Source organism: Amblyomma mixtum, chromosome 6 (genome assembly GCF_055824585.1).
Source record: "Amblyomma mixtum isolate Tamu chromosome 6, ASM5582458v1, whole genome shotgun sequence".
NCBI lineage: Eukaryota > Metazoa > Arthropoda > Arachnida > Ixodida > Ixodidae > Amblyomma > Amblyomma mixtum.
This window is the reverse complement of record NC_143017.1, coordinates 97,295,588-97,314,455: the sequence shown is the minus strand read 5'-3', so window position 1 is coordinate 97,314,455 and position 18,868 is coordinate 97,295,588. Positions and strand designations below refer to the sequence as shown.

The window sequence follows — 18,868 nt, the reverse complement described above, 5'->3', positions numbered from 1 at the left end:
CGCATAGTCATTATGGTGTACGTTACGGGTATCTATGTTAATGTCTCCGCTAATTATAACCGGGTATTTGTGTTCTGACATGAGGGTGAAAAGTACTGATTCAAGTTTTTGAAGAAATAAGGCTACAGCTGAATTGGGGGGCCTATACACGACACCCACGATAACACAGTTCTCCAGTCTGATAAATAATGCTTCGATATAAGGTGTGCTGCAAGAAACGTTTGGCAATGCTGAGTAGGTGCGACTGTTGTGAACAAAAAGCGCTACGCCACCACCACGCGAAAGTGAATCACGTGGATGTGAATGGGTTAGGTAATCAGGAATGAGAACATTTTCCCCTTTTCTGAGCCAAGTTTCGGATATTGCGATGACGTCATAAGGTTTTTGGTGCTGGGAAAGATAGGCAAGGAGCAAGTTCAAGTTTTTTCTTATGCTACGTATGTTGCTGTGAAATATGTGCAAGGTATCGTTCTTTGTCTTCGTGAACGCCATATTTCTGCCCTGAGGTGGCTGTGCCTAAGAATGCGTCACTAGACAATTTTCGCAAGATCATCTTCGCATGCAAGATGTATGACTTTGGAATTATCTGCCTTCCGCACCAGGATTCTTCCATTGGAGACCCAGGCAAATTTCCAACCTTTTTCCCGCTTCAGTTGGACGGCCTTTCCTAGCAAAATTTTGTTTTCAGGACAGAGGTGGTCGTTCACAAAAACTGGGTCACTTTCCTCAAAACCGAGCATCGATGTGTTCAACCGGTTTTTCTTTGCAGCCTGAAAGAACGTGTCCCGCACAGTCCTTGATGTAAACTTCACAATGATGTTTGACAGTCCAGATCCTTTAGTTGGAACACGATGTGCGACATCTATATCACAGGCAGAGAGCTCGACTTTTAGGCACTTGGCCACTTTCTGCACTGTGTCACCTACATTCTCATTCTCTACCTCTGGTACGCCCTTTAGTTCAACATTGTTGCGCCTACCATATTGCTTCAACTCGACAAGTTCCTTTTTCAAATCCCCCATGTCTTTCCTCATCCTCTGACAATCTCTTTCCGTATCTTGAATCTGTTGCTTCACCTCAGTGAGCTCCTCGCGCAAGTTCCGGATTTCATTCTTGAATTCATCGAAGCTGTCACTGTTAAATTCAACGGATTTCCTTATGGTGATTACGTCCGTTCGGAGTTCGGCTATGGCTTCAAGAAATTTCGCTGTCATTTCAACGAATAGCTTGGCTAGTTCCTTAATGGTATTTGGTGCCTTTTCTGACATGGATGTAGCAAAATCCTTCAACACTTCCATAGTGTAGAAAATGTCGGAATCCGGCCCGAGTACAGACACAAACAGGCAAATAGGGAACAAATGGCGTAAACTTCCAACCACGTTCAGAGCAGACTGGCAGCTACAAAAATAGATACCTCAAGAAGAAGAAAAATATTTCAATAGCCCACCTGCGATGCGTAAAAACGGCAGGTTAGCAGTCGTCGCTGAACGGCCGCCAGCCTGCTCTGAAGTGTCGTCCGTCGGCGTCCGGTCAGTTTTGTAGGCGTCGAAAGCGCCCCCGAGTGTGCTGATATCCTGCTTTTGTTGATTATGACACGTGCTGAGATGCAAAGGGTGGTGCGCGTGCGTGCAGTCAGAGAACCCGTTTATCCGCCGCCGTCTTGGGCTGATTTTCACAGCTTTTTCTTGCCAGGGAGGCCTGCGATGCGTAAAAACGGCAGGTTAGCAGTCGTCGCTGAACGGCCGCCAGCCTGCTCTGAAGTGTCGTCCGTCGGCGTCCGGTCAGTTTTGTAGGCGTCGAAAGCGCCCCCGAGTGTGCTGATATCCTGCTTTTGTTGATTATGACACGTGCTGAGATGCAAAGGGTGGTGCGCGTGCGTGCAGTCAGAGAACCCGTTTATCCGCCGCCGTCTTGGGCTGATTTTCACAGCTTTTTCTTGCCAGGGAGGCCTGCGATGCGTAAAAACGGCAGGTTAGCAGTCGTCGCTGAACGGCCGCCAGCCTGCTCTGAAGCCTGAAGCCTGCTCTGAAGCCGCCAGCCTGCTCTTCATGTGGTCACACGTGCAGGGTCGCACGTGTGGTTGCACGCCCAATTCCGCGCGGTGTAGGGGAAACGGTCGCTGACCACTTCTTCCTGGAAGACGGATGCTGCTGTCAAACTTGATGACTGGACCCGGCTGACACCCGGGCCCCTTGGAATGTCTAGTACTGCCGACTGTGGCAGCTAACTTCTTTCTGTATTGGACGGTGCACTGCAGAGCTTGCTGGCTAGATGCGGGGTGGATAACTGACGCCGCTTCCGTGGCTAATTCAGGCGTTGACCCCGCGTGCCTTTCGTGACTCATCGGCATTCCGCTGCAACCGCGCCGATTTTTTCTCACGACGAAGGCGAAACGTAACAGACGTTAAACCCCATAAACCATCAAATAAGCGCACATGATTAAGCAACACTGGAGAAAAGGTCACTCTAGGGAGGCTTAAAAATGCGCCGGTTTCCTTTGTATATTAAGCAGGGCAGTGTAAAGAACATAACGTGCACAGTATTCAAGATATTTCTGAGAAAATAAAAACAGCGGAAAAGGGATGAAAAGTAAGCAACCGTCGTTCGCCGCACAAGGACAAGAAGTTGTTATGAAGAGCATTTTTAATGTTCCCAAAATTTAAATAGACCAAGGTCTTCATAAAAGCGTAACAATGAGAAAAGTAAACCGACAACATTACAAAATATTTGTGCTTATACACTGATTTCGACTTCGCTGATCCCGCCCGTAAAGTAAGGCAGTTGTCAAGCAGCGTTTCATGCTGTTAGAATGAGATCGCATTAGATCAAAAGAAAATGGGTCAAATCAGGCTAACAATCCAGTAATCTGTGAAAAAAAAAAAAAAAACTTAAGCAGAAACCCGTCCCTGCTCCCATTCCCAACCCTTGTATCGGAATCTGCCACAATATTTTCAAAGTAGGTCTACACCGGCATGAATCAAACCACAAAACAGACGCATATATGTCTGTGTAAAGCATTCGAAGGCAATAACAATTACTACCACCAGAAAATGTCGTCCAGTGCTTACATGATGGCGAAAACCAGTGTCGTGACTCAGCACATATATGAACGTAAAGAATAAGACTTAACTCAACAATTTTTTACATTCAAGCACATGTTGCCGATGACGTCAGAGTTATATGTGTGATGCAAAGCGCAAATTTTAAATGATAGAATATTATGATATGAAAGATAGAGCGACTCGGTTTGCATGGTCAAAAGCAAAAACATCTCTGCAAGCGTTACAAGTCGGCAGAAAAAGAATAAGGGAGTAAGAACACCTCCCATATTAAAGTCAACAGTTTCGATAAAAACGCACAAAGCAGTTATGATGCATGACGTGGGCAGAGACCATTTGCGTTTCTTTCGTTCTTCACAAAAGTAGCACTCTAAAGTCGAAACCGAAACTTCTGATGTCGATATTCCTCGCGACACCTGGCGACAGAGCTCTTCGCCTTGACGTCATAGGCAAAGCAAAGTCTGGGCAGCAGGACGGGAAAATGCGCATATCAGCTGCACTCGTTGACGACGAAAATTATGTGAACATGGCTGAAACTCGCTTCATTGTCGAGTTTACACCGCGCCCTGTAAGATTTCAGCTGAGCCTGCCGAGTGCTTCCAGCTGGACTACGGTGCAGAACACGCTGCTGCAAGGCTGCGGATTGTCCCCGACTGGGTCCGCCGTCCGCATAACGTACGCTGATGACGAGGACGAGAGGGTGCTGCTTTCTTCCGAACCCGAAATGCAGGAAGCACTTCGTGTCGCAGAGAAGAAAGGCAACGTTCTCCAAATACAGATCACCGAAGAGGATGCGCCTCCGCCAAGTCCATCGACGCGACCACTGAGCAGCGCCCCCCACAGCAACGACTCAGGCGAGTTTGTGTTTGTTGGCGGAAACAGAGCGTCGGCCGAGTCGGCAGCCAACACGGACGCGTCTGTAGCAGCCACCGCGTCGTCCGAGGCGTCAGCCGTGCCACGATCCGATGCAGGCGACGGCGGTTCAACCCCACCAGCCTGGTTCGTCGAATTCGTGCGAACGCTCAGGAACGAGCTCAAGGATGAAGTTACGGCAGAGGTTTTCAAGCGGCTCGACGCGCGCAAGGTCGACAGGTGGACGGCCGCCGCTGCTGCGGAGGCATTCCCGGACGCGCCGACGTGCGGCAATTGTCGCTGCCAGGTACAGGGTGTTCGCTACCGATGCTGGGTCTGCCCGAACTATGATCTGTGTGAAGTGTGCGAATCGCTGCCGAGCGTGCATGACAGCTCGCATGCGATGCTGAAAATCCGTAAGCCCGCTGGCTTGCAGCAGGCCGCGCGTCGTAAGCGTTCCAATGGCTGCACTTTTCGGCCTATCCGGTCCCCGAACCGCGCGTCCGCCATCCGGGAGATGAAGCAAGAGATGAAAATGCAGAAACTCATGAAGAAACTCGAAAAGTATAATCTCAGGGACAGCAACATCTACCGATTGCCTGGTGCAGCGTCTAGCACCGAAAACTACTTGAGCCCCGACGCTTACGATTCGGAGTTCATCTGCGACGAGACCATCCCCGACTGGACCCACGTCCAACCGGGAACCCGTTTCACAAAGCGCTGGAAGGTGCGCAACTCTGGAAGCAGAGCATGGGACGAAACCATCCTTCTCAAGTACTGCTGGGGTACCTTGGGGCTCATGCCGAATGACACGGACATTGAGGCCCCCCGACTGTTGCCGAACGAAGAAGGCATGCTGGAGGTCCAGTTCTCGGCGCCACACGAGCCCGGCCACTACCAGACTCACTGGCGGATGTTCAGTCCGCACGGCTACTTCGGTCACCGCCTGTGGTGCAACGTAGTTGTGGACCCGGCTCTCACCCTTGAGCCAAAGCAGAAGCACATGTCCAGCCTCAAGGTTGTTGATGGAGCCGACGATGACATCGGTCACGAGCCTGCCCTCAAGGCCGAGGACTTCGCCACTGGCCTCAAGGCTAACATTGTCTCGCACACCGCAACCCCATTCAATACTCCGGCTGCCGTTACCCCACGCAAGTCACCCGAGCCTGAGGAGGTAGAGGAGAACAGTGTGACAGCGCTTGGTTCCAACATGTCAATTCTGGACATGCCAATCCTTCACGACACTGAGGAGTCTGCCAGTGTGCTTAGCCTGAGCAGTGTGGACACTGAGGGTGACTTTGAGGTTGTGCCTCTGCCATCATGCTTCAATCTCAACATCCCGTTCAATCTGCCAGAGCCAAAGTCTGCAACAGAGAGAAGCGAGTTGACTGTGCAAAGCCCAGCAACTTCTTGCGAAGTGATATCCAAGCCTACAAAGTGCAACTACTGTGACCCACTGCAGTGCATGTCCTCACCTGCCGTTGCACCTCCCCAGGGCTACAGTGATAACGACGGGGATGGCACTGTTCCTTCACGGTTTCAGGACCCGCTGATTGAATCTGACTCATCCAACTCATCAGCCACTGCTACTCAGACAAACACAGCCGACGCCAAGACATCGTCTGACCATGAAGAGAAGCGAAATGAAGCTACCTCCACAGAAAGCGCAGAAAGTACGACCAAGGCAACGGCGAAGCCAGCGTTTTCTACGCGCAAGACATACAAAGTAGAAGGTGTTGGAGATGCACTACCAGAAGCCCTAGTAAATGGAGCTTTGAATGCAGCGGCCACAGTGTACAATACTGCCAAGACAGTCTTTTCGGGAATCCAGCAGGAAAGGCAGCGAATCAGCTCGCCACAGTGGACGCCACCAGCCACGTGCCTTGCTCCAGAGAACAAGCTCTTCGAGATGGGTTTCAGGAACAGGGAGCTCAATTCAGTACTGCTGAAGAAGCACTCCGGAGACATCCAGAAGGTGATCGAAGAGCTCATCAATGCCAACGCAGAGAGCTGGTCCACAGCAAGGCCCATGGAGGGCCCTCCCACAGCACGTCCTTTCATGTGTTCGTTTGACTAAATTTATCTCTGCACCTTGTGTGTCCTCCATTGGTTCTCTGCTTTCTAATATTATAAGCTTGCATTAACTACAGGAGCCTCTATTTAAGCGTAGATGTTTTTTTAAGCCATCGTACTGCTTGCCTTCACCTTTGTTTATCTAAAATTAGCATGAGTATGCACAAGACGTTTGATCACAAGTTGTACTTGTTTTGCCTGCTGCCTTGAAAATGTAATCTTGGAAACCATAAATCCTACAGTCTTGGCTGTGCTACCATTAGTGTGCTTTTTATGTATACTATGAGTTATCTCTCAGATTACAAGGATAGTGTCTAGTAGAGTTACAAGGAGTAGTAGTGTGTTGCTGTGGTTATTTGGATTTTTTTTCCATATTTTCCTTTTGGCTATAGAAACAATGTTTTACATGTTAGACAGTCATTTCTAGTGGTTCGTTTTGAGTTGCATTGTAGACTGAGCAAATGTCTCTCGTTTTAGACTGTTAGCCTTTTAGAATGTGGTGCACATTCATGGGTATGCACAGCTTTTGAACACTTGATGCATTTGCAGGGCTTTTTTTTTTTTTTTTCTTGTCTGTGTACTCGCAACTGTCTGGTGAAGGCTGTCACTGGCCATCAGCCTGTCGTTTGTTTGCCCACATGTAACAGCATAGAAATAAAGACGAGTCAACAAAAACAGTTGTTTGTTTACTTTTTTGAACCACAAAGTAACACGCGGCGTCTTTACAGAGCTTTTAATGGACATGAAAGAGGGACGCTGCTGCACTTCGTCGTATGCTTCACGGTGAATGTGGCTGCGCCAGCAATATGAATTTCTGGTTTTCTCCGACGCCTATGCGGCTGAAGGCATGGCATTTGGGGCCAAGTGAAACTTCCGTTTTCATAACATCAACTCCAGAGTCTGGAGTCACTCCAAGCAGCATACGCCGTTTGGCGCCAGGTACGCTCACGAAGAACGACTGAAAAGTGCATCAGAACGCTTGCTTGACAACGCAGATTTTACCACTTTCCAGCATTCTAAATGTATGCCTAGTGGCGCACACGCAAAAAACAAAAACAAAAAAAAACACTGCTCGCCAGGTAACGGTTCTGCCTTACTTTAAACGGCGCCCCTCGCTCAAACATGAATACGCTACAGCGCTAAATAATGGATGCGCTCGCCGAGCCCGCTTGCTAGATGATAGATATTACCTTTGCGGCAATATTCAAACAGCGCAGCGTTTAATGTAACCGGCATTCAGCCGTGATGGCGCCGAACTCGGTCACCACGGTAACGCGACCCGTAGCTTATGAAATTCGGTGCAGCGATTGCGCGTCCAACGCCAAGAAAGTGCGCGCTGTTCCCGCGGAAACGCCTGCAGCGCGACTGCATTCCGTACGCGTGAAGGCACCAGACAAACCATTTTGTTTTCGTGGCGGGGACCTAGTGGACGTTGGTAAACCACGTGGTTCTTGTTTGGATACGTCTCTTCCTTTTGTCCGTGTCTTTTTTGCGCTGTTTTAAAATGATATGCGATTTGGTTCGGTTTATGGGGGTTTAACGTCCCAAAGCGACTCAGGCTATGAGGGACGCGTAGTGAAGGGCTCCGGAAATTTAGACCACCTGGGGTTTCTTTAACGTGCACTGGCATCGCTTGGAGGCAGAAGACGCCACAACACCTGCCGCCCCAACTTTACCGTGGCGCTCAAAAATCATCGTTGCGAGCCTCGTTACACGACGCACCTAGGAGTGCCAGCGCATCAATTTTTGCCGAGGTTCCGAGATATATCAATTTCATTTCAGAGCTAACAAGCAAAGCTACAACAAAGCCCTGGCTAAGACAATTCCTCAGTACCTTTCCATTAGAAGTTATTGCACACAGCTGTAGCAGTATAGCTGCAACAAAAAACTGCCGTTCCTCACCATGGATGCCAGCCTGAAATATGTTTTAAAGAAAGAAAACGGCCTACAGACTACCATTTCCAAAGTGACAATGCATGCTCTTCTGTGCACATTTTTTTATTGCTCCTCAGAATCCACATTTCAGCACTCTCATACACAACACGGTCAGCATTTTCGAGGGAGGCAAGTGCCCGTACCCTCTCAAAGAGAGGAGCATGCTCAACAAAATGGAGAGACCCAGTTTTCCCTGCGGACTACGAGAGAAACAATCATGGGAGATGACCACTGGAGAGCGACAACACTGCACCCACCTTTCTCTGCGCCTCCGAAACAAGAGAGAGAACAGGGCCCACTAAAGAGTCAACACAAAAACAGAGAGGACGCCTTGGAACACGCTGCGGCACCTAAAATGAGTGCGCCAACAAAACCGTTGCCGCTATCACAAGACAATGCTTTGGATACCGAAATCCCCAACTAACATGCACTTTTTCTTTCTGCATGGTTTTATATTTGCTCCGTTGATCAGGAAACAGAGCTGGTGACCCATGAAATGACAACTGTAAAGACAGCGTAGCAGGAGCTGCAGCGCAGAAGTTACATGCACTGGAGGACCACCAACCGCACTGCAAATGCTGGAAAAGCGGGGAAATAAGAAAAGGAGAGAAAGGGGCATAAAAGGTAGGAGACCACAGAGAAAGGTTTAAAAAAAAAAAAAGGGAAATGCAAATTTCACATTAGAAAAAAAAAAAACATAGCACAGCACTGTTTCGTTTTCTTCAAGTTCAGGTCGGGCCTATGCACAAAAGATGCCGCGCTGGCTGCAACAAATGCCAACAGGCAGAGAAACGTTCCTAAGGAGCCACACACACACACTTCACCTCGCTTACTATAGTGACGTACTGGCAACAAACAGCATGTGTTACAAAGTCACAACAGAGGCCTTCATCTTTTCTTTTCTTCTTTCTCCCCCGTTGAAGTCCGGTGTTTTCTTTTTTTGCTTCGTTTAAAGTCCTGTCAGGAGGAGGAGGAGGAGAAGAAGAGAACGAGCAGCACATACACGCGCACAGCTGCCAGAATTTGTCGTCTTCAGCGCACAACGTGACCGCCGCTGCTCTTCAGGCCAGGGCAAGTTCAATGGGGAAGGCATGCGTGCCTTGTGTGTTGGGCTGCTGGGAGAGGAACCAATGCCCTCATATGGTCGTAATGGCAGCGACAACCGCAGCACAGGAAATTAAAAAAAAAAAAAAAAAAACCTTGCGCGACCAGCACTGTTCTCTTTCTCCACGAGAGGGGTGGGAAAAAAGAGGGGAGGTCTTGAGGGGGGCAGGCGCAGCAGCTGCGTCGCCATCTCTGCACACAGTTTTGGCTCAACTCTGGGAGCACGCCTTCCTTGAGGCTGCCTTCTTGTTCGCATGCCTGCCGCTTGATGTGCCGCCTGGCTCTTCTTCTGGACCCTCCTTTCCCACCCAGCTGGACTTGGTGCCTCACGCGAGATAAGTGTAGGTGTCCTTCTGGCCGTCCGCCCTCTGCAGGTACTCCTTCTCTATTAGGATGTCTATGCATTTCTGCAAAAGAAATGAAAGTGCCCGGTGAGAAATCATGCGCACACACTTCACCAAACAAGCCAACTCAATTCATGGAAGCCCAGTGTCTCAACAAAAACCAGCCTCTCCGCCGAACCCATGTGACAAGTGGGGTCACAGTCGTGGATCAGAATTCGATAAAAACGCTCTGGGATAAGATCATGTTTCAGAGCACGGAAGAGGTCTTCCTACTTCAAGACGGAAGCCACTGTAAGTCGATCATTTTTCAAGATAAGACTTGCATGTAATGCGACAGAATTGATTACTCAAACTAAATTGCATTTTCTCCTAATTCTGTAATGCATTGATTACTTTTCGCAATGTGCAACGTTCCCCTTAGCCCAATTATATTTTTCAGTAATCAATTATTACCAGTGTTATATTTTTTCCAAAAACAAGTTTTAGCCAGTGGTATAACTACGAGAACCTGAAGCAAAATAATGATGTAGCACAGAATTTCCTCGCGTATCATTGCACATTGGTCGAGCTGCGGAGAAGCCACTCATGCAGGGATGTCCGCACATGCAAACTGGACTCGCCCACATTTGACTAGCCTCATGTTCAGCGCTTCGCACTTTGGCACGATTGCGTAACGGATTGTCATGGTTATTGAGAGCTTCGCCTTTTTCCCCTCAGTGTGTGCATAACACCGAAGTGCAACTTCAAGCTGATATGCAGTCTTCTATGGTAAAGCAATGCATGTCCCATCAGTGCCACATCGAGACGCTCTTCAGTGTTGCTGCGAGTGAAGTGTCCACAAAGAAACACGGAAAAATGCCGGAGACAACTTTGAAAAACAACTCCAGATGGAATTATCAACATATGTACTACAATAGACTACAGAGCAAGCTGCACCAGCTCATTCTCGCACATGTGTATATGTGCTATGCTAATACAGTAGAATCTCAATGATACGAACACTGTTGATACGAATTTGCAAAATTCTCTGACTGGAGTTTACTCTGTATTATGTGCACAATTTGTGATCTTTCGAATGCTCTTCAGCACTATTATGAAGGATATGAATGAGTGAGCCTTGAACACTAAACGCTGCCCGTACATTGGTGGCACCACGATTGCTAGTCACTGCCAGCAGCGAGCTGCGGCACACGGCCCGCCTGTCAACACTGCATTGCACTGCATTAGGGGCATACAGTCGCACTGTATGTACCACGAGTAGTGAGCTGTGTGGGCATACGGCCATAAATAAATCCCGTCAGCTGTAAACAGATCTGCATGAGCGCACTTCCCATGCTTCTGCATGAGACTTTTGTTCTCTTTGGATGATAAAAAATTTCGGATGCAAATTTTTTCATGACCACGCGAGATTCGCATCGCCGAGATTTTAGCGTGAAAGAAGGGTTTAAAATAACATACTATTAACAGATTACATCCCTATGATAATTCAGTAACTTTTCATGGGCTGAAATCTACCGCTGAAATCAGCAAGCTTTCAGATGAAGCAAATGCAATTGCAATCATTCGGTTGCTTGGTTCCTGCAACATGAAGGCTGCTCAAGATGCACTGGTGGGGTCAGAAGTGCCCAGGACGCTCGAGCACTTGCAAAATGCGTACAGCTGATGGTGGCACGTTTTTTATCACCATGTCCATTCCTGCTAGAAGGGGCAGTCGTCCAAGAACGTCATCGAAACAGTTTTTCAATCTCTCAGTTTGATACGCGTAGGAACGCTCAAATGCAAGCTGCGACTCTGCTGGCACAGCGAAGCATCTGAGCCAGTGGTGGCACGTCCTAGGAACTTCTGTACTCGATGGTACACGTACGACATCCTGACCAGTGCCTACAATTTCGCACAGCTGTAGAGCGCCGTCTCAGAGCATAGCGAAATGCACAGAGCCTATGGCATTTGATTCAATGAGCTTTATGACACACGATTCAATGTGCTGAACTTTAATTTGCATCAAGCTAAACAGTTTTACAATGAATCAAAGCTGAAATCAACTCCTTTCCTCTGAACATAACGGAGGATCAGCTGGACTAAATAAAAGCTGCATGAGTAGTATGACAGAGACCTGTAGACAGAACTTGGCTAGGCAGCAGTGAGGCCATACTCATGATACATACGACAGCCAAAACAAATTAATTTGTGCAATGCCTCTCCAATTAACTGAGAGGAATCAAAGCAGTACCAAGTAAGCAGAGACGCTGTAAGCAAACGGGGCAGCACAGCTGCATCGGCCCCAAAGTAATCACTTTGCAAAAACAATTTATAAAGGAAGATTATCACCAGTCATCAACTCAAGCAGAGGACACAGTTCACAAGATATGAGGTGTGTGCAAATTATTGGCAAAGCCTGGTCACTTTTTTATAAATTACCCAACCGCTACGAATAGTGCACGACTTTGAAGTCAGAAAAGCATTCGAAAGCAAAAAAATGTGCCTATGGCTGGAACAAGTGCTTACCTTAATTACAGGCACCCTGGGTTTAAACCTGGAGGACAGCTGGTTCAAAACCTCGGCGAGAAGTTGTTGGTGCTTGAGTGTCTTGCGCATCTTCATGATTCGCACAATGGCCGCCTGGAACAGCACACAATCGCGGATGTTAACCCATTAGGGACCAAGAAAAATCTAACAGACAGATTTTCTTCATTTTTAGCACATAATACTCTCATATAAAGAAAAAGAGATTGCTGAAATTTCGTCACGATTGCTTTATTCCTTCCAGAGGTTACACAGGTGTACTTTTTATAGTACACTGGGTCTTCCCCATAGCACATGTGGCTACTTCACTGCATTCCTATTGGTGGCATGAATTTTGTTATTATGTCCGCGATTTTTACGCAGGGTGATATAACACTTCTTGCAGGCCCTCATGAATATTTTCTGGCTATACTGGCACCGCAGTTATCCTACTTTGCACGGAAAGCTTTCTCCTTTTCAAAGAAGCATCAGATACGATTGAGCCAGAGTGTCTGCGAACCGCTGGTTACTGCATGTCAAGGTGTAGGTAATAATGAGTAACATTCTTACCAAAGCAAAAATAGTCAGCAGGCTCATCTCTAGCATTTTGGCAGATTGTTCAGGCTTTCACAATTGCAAAGTTGAGCTTTGGTGTCAACAACTATCCCTATCACTTTTTGTCCCTGATGCTGATATACTGGCAGTAGATGGCTTGAAGCGAAAGGTCAACACCTGCCATACCACTATTGTAAAAGGAAAGGAGTTTTGGCTTTAAAAAAATCTGTTTTTCTTGTGCTATAGGCAACCACCACTCTACAAAACACGTAGGCTCACTGCTGCTATAGTTGCAAGCCATAGTTACTATACTGTTGGTCGTAGACTTCAATAAAGGCATGTAACCTATACTACTGAAGCAAGAATCGATGTTTCATGGCTGCTTCTATTTCATCGCTTTCTTTGGCCCGAGTGGACACTTTCTAAACCCATTTTGGCGAACGGTTCCTCTAGCCCTAAATTCCTCCCAGTGGAGCGTTACAAGAATGTCTTGAGAGGTAAAAAAATTACAAAAAAAAGATGAAATGGTCACTAAGCGTTGAAATCACCTCAGGTGACGACAGGACAACACGCGCTTCCAAAAGTTTCATTTCTGAACTCAAGTACTTTCCGCAGACAGTGTGAATGGCATAACAGTAACTGTCTGCTCTGTAGAACCTTGAGTTCTTATAACCAAACTTTATTACAACCAATTAAAATCATACCATCATCATACTCAAGACCTCTAGCGGCAAGTACAGCAGCCTCCGAGGCCTTGCTAAGCAGACAAAGTGATTTTTTCAGAAAAATTGGAAGGAACCATAAGATCTATGAAGTGGAATAAATAGGCGCCGTTCTGCACACAGGAAGACCCAGTGTACTATAGAAAGTACAGCAGTATATAAACCATCACAGAGCAAAAAACGCCAAAGGTGCGGGACATTCAAAGCATCCGTTGTTTACTTTCGTCTTTCGTGCTGCTCTATACTTGAAACTAGCGTGATATGTACATAAATGCGGCCGTGAGAAAATAATAAGCAAGAAACTACCGGTGCAGTTTGTGGGAAACAAACATCCTGAAGTTTCACCACGGAAAGCTAACATACTGAGCAGAGGAAGTGCGCCAAATTAGTTGAGGGTGGTTGGCCAATCCCCTGTTGACAAAAGCATGCCCTACTTCAAAAGAAAATTCCAGTCTTTGGGGGTGAAATTATAAAAAAATTAACTGTACTTTTAAAAGTACGCTGGGCGCTAATGGGTTAAGACACTAATGAGCCGTACTATCCTGCTTTCTGGGCTCCACACAAACTGGACTAATCAGAACTTCGTCTACATATCGTTCCCCAAGCGCATTGGGCAATATCAATGCATAAGTGACCAACATATGCACACAAAGCAGGAGCTATTAGGTACATAGTTGCTTGCTCCAGCACAGTGCAAAAGGAGAATGAGTGCACCAAGCTCGCAGGTAGTGTTAATCTCTGACTCGGACCCGAGAGTGCATTAACAGGGACTACTCAAATGAACATGCAAGGTAATGCTGCTGCATGCCGCTGAGCCCATTCGTGCACGCATAACAGAAGACTTTCATAAATCAGTTTGAACGAATGCCAGTACAGCAATGCCATTACAGACGAGGACAGCCACTAATTACCAATGCTCAGAAACAGATTGCCTTGCTTCTACCTTCACGCACAGCTGCACAGACCAAACCCTTCAAAAGCCATTCGAGCCACACATCCTTCAGCAAAGGGGATCCTCTCCAGCAAATTCAAACACATTTTCCTTCCTACCCATTAGAAGAAGCTCCGAGTCTTCCACTATTTGCACAGATACATTTACATGTTTCCATGCCTTTACTCTAAATGTTCGTGACAACTGGCTGCGTGCTACAACACCAAAACGCTGAGCCAAACAAAAAGTTCTTGGCTCTGCAAAACATGCAGCACATGCCTGAATAAGGATCTTCCTGTCCTCTTCAATGTTCTTGTGAGTCGTCTCTTGTTCCACCTTCATCTCGGCCTTCATGGGGACGTTGATGTTGACGCGCAGTTTCTTGTTCTTGTAGTCCTCAAAGAGGGCCACCACAGCCTCGGGCCGCAGCTCACAGTTGCCACCGGATGAGGAGTCCTCCTCTTCTGAACACACCAGCAGCTTGGACTTGAGCAGGATCTGCAGGACCTGCTGCAGAATGTCCTAGAAGAGCAAGCAGGCAGGCAGGGAAGTCAGCAAAACAGAACTGACACAACAGAGCACATGGCCTTCAAGGGTTTTCCATCGTTTTAGCCTGGAGGAACACCTGCGACTTTCAAAATGTGCTGAAGAACCTGTACGTCCTCCCTTCCAGCCTATAAGCAAGCAAGATAAAAAGAAGTGCATGCAGATGCACATCTCCACAAAAAATGCCCGAATTCAATAGTTAATGACAGGCTGTAAAGTTAAACAGCTTGCTATGATTACAGTGTGATTAGCCTCGAAATAAAGTGAGTTCTGGATAGGTGAGGACTCAAACAAGCATGGATATAGGCAATAAGGGAGCCCAGAAAACAAGGGTCCCAAGGAACCCAGTTTAAGAGCCCCAGCAGAAAAGAATAATATGTACATTTTAACTACTGGGTCGGGCCACGAGAGGCTCTGATGTGTTTGTGGCGCCTCGCAGCACGGCAACAAAGAGGGAGGGTGCAAGTGGAATCAACACGAATGCAACAGCATCAAGACAGCCTTCAGTGCCGATGGGCCAGTGCAGCTCAATTTTTACATACAGCCACACAGCAGTGGTTATTGGTGCCAAGCAAATTGCGACTTGCTTGCCTGTTCATTAGCTTCACTGGTGACAGTGCTATGGACGCCAACCATACCTTCATTTTCGTGAGACTGCAGTGCTGTCAACAAGGCGGTACCCAGGCCAGACTTTCAATACTGATAGGCAAGTAGCTGAGAACCACTGTTAGCAGTAGCTTTATAAGAACCACACTAGATCTAGCTATGCTCCTTGAAAAAAAAATTTTTCCGAGCACCATGACTGCCTTCAGTTCCGAACTCCACCTGTGGCTCGAATTACTTGCCATCTTCAGCACAGCTGGAGTATTTTCAGATATTTATTCGGAGGAGCACGGATGGAAGGCACCGTGTCTAAAGCACACGGTCCATACACTTAGACCCAAATCAGAGGCAAGCATGTTAAAAAGGCAACGGCAAACAAACACAACCAACCATTTTGATGCCAGTCCCTTCTTGAAGCTGCTGCACCGTGTAGGAGAGTTCAATGTTGTACTGCAACAGGACAGCCATTTGGAAGGTGGACGCCTGCAAGTAGAGATTAACACACACTTGTCACTCAAAGGTTGACAGGCTCTTTCAAGACAAGGCCAGAAAGCTTCACACATAAGCTTCTGTGTTCATTCCTAAGATAAAAAAATTGTACGCCAATAAAGCCAGAATTTTTTTTTTTTGTGAGACAATATTACTGCAGCGAGCCTACAATTCATGAACTCACCAGTAGCCTAGCAGATGGTGCTACGCCGACATATTAGTGACAGTATGTTATCTCCCTCAGGGCTCAAGACAGCAATGAGAGTGGTGGGCCAGCCCACAGAAGTACTGGAGCAATTTTTAAAGCTGGAACACTTCAGGATCAGAGGAGATTAGATTCCATTAATTTTCACTTCAGGCTTGCCTTAGCAGCAGTAAAATGGCTACACACCATCCCCAGGCAGTGGACACACTGCATTTTTAAGTGCACACTGTGATCTGCTGAGGCGATAGCACAGCAACACAGGGGTCACTACACCCGATGCAAATGGGTTTTTCAATTGTTTAGAGCAGAGCTTCTCTAACTTTTTTGCCTCAAGAAATCTCAACAGCCCTCCATGCATTGTGTCGGCGCACGCACACACAAACCATCACAACTGGTCCGTGTTCCCTATGAGCAGACCTTGCAAGCTTTTTTACCGTTCTGTTCATTTGGTATGTATTTTGTATTATTTTGTATTTTGTATTCACAGTGTGTGTGAATATAATCACACTTCAATAAAAGCTCATAAAATTTAACCTCCATTAATTAGGAAATCAGGATAATTCAAACTGCAGGCTCTGTCCCGGACAACGACAATGCAAGTCTATGGTGTCGTAAGCTCGCCGATTAGAATGCTACGGGTCTCACACCGGTTAAATTCAAACGGTGAAGGGAGGCCAAGTCCAAGTATGACCAGTGCAGCAAGAGATCATCGAACTAGCCCCACTCAAAACCTGAATTTCATGGTGCAGAGTCACTCGTGGCAAAAGTGAAGATGAAGAGACAACCCTGTATTCACCCCCCCTTCCTCTCACTTTCGTTTCCTTCACTTCCGTCCACACGGTTCCATTCTTCCAGTGTGCCGAAACTCTTCGCTCGTCACGTGCCATTCGCTGTTCATACGGCTGAAGCCTCCTTAAACACGCTTGAGAGAGATGTTAAGCGGTAACAGAGGTGCTCCACCGCATCGCACCGTGAAGGACGCCGGGGAGACCCTTACTATTTTGAAGCAGTTTTGCTTCGATGCTCTGGACAGTATTCACACAATAAAGAATTAATGAAGACATGAAAAAGTAACCAATGCCACGCTATTCTTATCTCAAAAGCAGGCACCCATTGCCCAGCCTTTCACCAAATAAATTATTCAGATTCAGGCAGTTCTTGACATTTTTTCCGGAGTCATTCAACAATTCGAACTTTCGGACATTTCGAACATTTATGGTTTGGTTTGGTTTATGGGGTTTAACGTCCCAAAGCGACTAAGGCTATGAGAGACGCCGTAGTGGAGGGCTACGGAAATTTCGACCACCTGGGGTTCTTTAACGTGCACTGACATCGCACAGTACACGGGCCTCTAGAATTTCTCCCCCAAAGAAATTCTAGCCGCCACAGCCGGGATCGAACCCGCGTCTTTTGAGTCAGCAGCTGAGCACCATAACCGCTGAGCCACCGCGGCGGCTCGAAGATTTTTTTTTCGGTCACAAGCTCAAAATAACAAGCTTTTACTGTACACCCGAAATTAAACGTTCCCTAAGCCCACCTGCAATGTGTAGCGGTTCTTGTGGAAGCAGTTGGCAATCAGCTCTCCCTTAGACATGTTGTACAGCCAGTGGAGCTTCCGGCCACTGTGCTGGCTGCTGTAGAACATGGTGAAACGCTGAACGCTGCGTTCCAGCTGCAACATAAGAAAAGTGCACACAACAAGGTCAACAGCTACTCATACAACATGTTTACCCCACCATACAAGTGTATACCTGCCAGTTTTGATGCCAAAGAAATAAAAAAATGAATAATTAAACTGGTCCATCTCACCCACTATAGTAAGATAAGGCACATGAGAGCACTGCTGCAGTGAATGTTCAGCGATGCCTGAGTGGGACCACCACAGGTCACACACAAGTTGCCACTTTGGTTAAGCTAGTCATTTTAGCCTGATGAGTGAATGTTCGGCTTCTTTCTAAGAGGATTACATAAGTAACCTTTGCAATAGAGGCTCGTTGTCTGTGAGTGGCAAGGCAGCTCTTGCTAAGGTCTGTCCATATCCCAGCCACAAGCTTTCCTTTTGGCTACACACAGAATGGATGATATGGTGTGGCATGCGGGGTTTACAGTACTACAGCTGGGCTTACGACACGATATGAGCTATGAGAGACGTCAGAGCAGACAGAGCAGATAACTCCGGATGCCCTAAATGCCAAACTACATCATGGACGGTAACACACAATGCAAAAAACCACTGAAAATGCACATCCAATAAGACTCCACACTTTGTGCACTTTGTGACAGAACCACATCCAAAACGAATTCAGTTAAACCCAGACATAGTGAATTCCTCGATATTATGATGTTTCTCAATTCCCCAATGCCGCCCCCATTGAAGCGCGTGTACTTGTGACCTTCATGTAACAAAGGTGTTGCAGCAGTTCACCTTGATACAGCGAACTCGTGATGGCGACTCTGTTAGCTAGTGCCGAGTTACGAAATTTGGCAGAAAAAGTTTAATGACGATACAACACAAACTGCCATGAGAGGAACGTCTCCAATTGCAATGAATGGCCGCAGCTGATGCAACACGCTGTGGTCCAGCGCTGTTCGCGCATCTCCACTGCTTTGATTTTTTGAACGTCATGCCACGTAGCACTACAATGCTCAAAAACAGCAAAAAATAACAGGACATAACAGGGCTGCACAACATGGCAGGGGTTCTCAAACCGGGCTCCACTGAACCCAGTAACACTACTAGAACGCCCCAGGTGTACTTCACCATGCAATAATGAATCAAAAGCCGGACACAGGCCCAGGCCCAGCATGGGCCCGACAAAGCAACATATTTCCTGGCATGGGACGGGCCGGGCCTGGGTTTTACCTAAAACACCAATTTCAAACTATTTGAAGCAAGCAATAGCAGACTGCCCCTACGTACTGCCTGAATGGTTTACTCATTCATACCA

The 18,868-nt window shown here is 47.2% G+C and overlaps 2 protein-coding genes across 5 annotated transcripts in view; one reads left to right on the top strand and one right to left on the bottom strand.

Annotated features, from left to right (window-relative positions):
• The first annotated feature begins 3,506 nt into the window (after positions 1-3,506).
• Positions 3,507-6,659, top strand: LOC149339785 (uncharacterized). Its single transcript, XM_089548445.1, has one exon. The coding sequence runs from the start codon at positions 3,541-3,543 to the stop codon at positions 5,986-5,988; it is 2,448 nt and encodes an 815-aa protein (XP_089404571.1). The 5' UTR covers positions 3,507-3,540; the 3' UTR covers positions 5,989-6,659.
• Positions 6,660-7,966: 1,307 nt separating this feature from the next.
• Cul1 (cullin 1) overlaps positions 7,967-18,868 on the bottom strand; it is a 36,945-nt gene continuing 26,043 nt past the window's right edge. For all 4 annotated transcript variants that reach the window (XM_089548438.1, XM_089548441.1, XM_089548439.1 and 1 more), the window contains exons 16-20: positions 17,458-17,592; positions 15,617-15,709; positions 14,357-14,599; positions 11,873-11,986; positions 7,967-9,430 (exon numbers count right to left, since the gene is read on the bottom strand). In XM_089548438.1, coding sequence (XP_089404564.1) covers positions 9,350-9,430; positions 11,873-11,986; positions 14,357-14,599; positions 15,617-15,709; positions 17,458-17,592 — 666 coding nt within the window. In that variant the 3' untranslated portion in view covers positions 7,967-9,349. The remainder of the gene's footprint in view (positions 9,431-11,872; positions 11,987-14,356; positions 14,600-15,616; positions 15,710-17,457; positions 17,593-18,868) is intronic.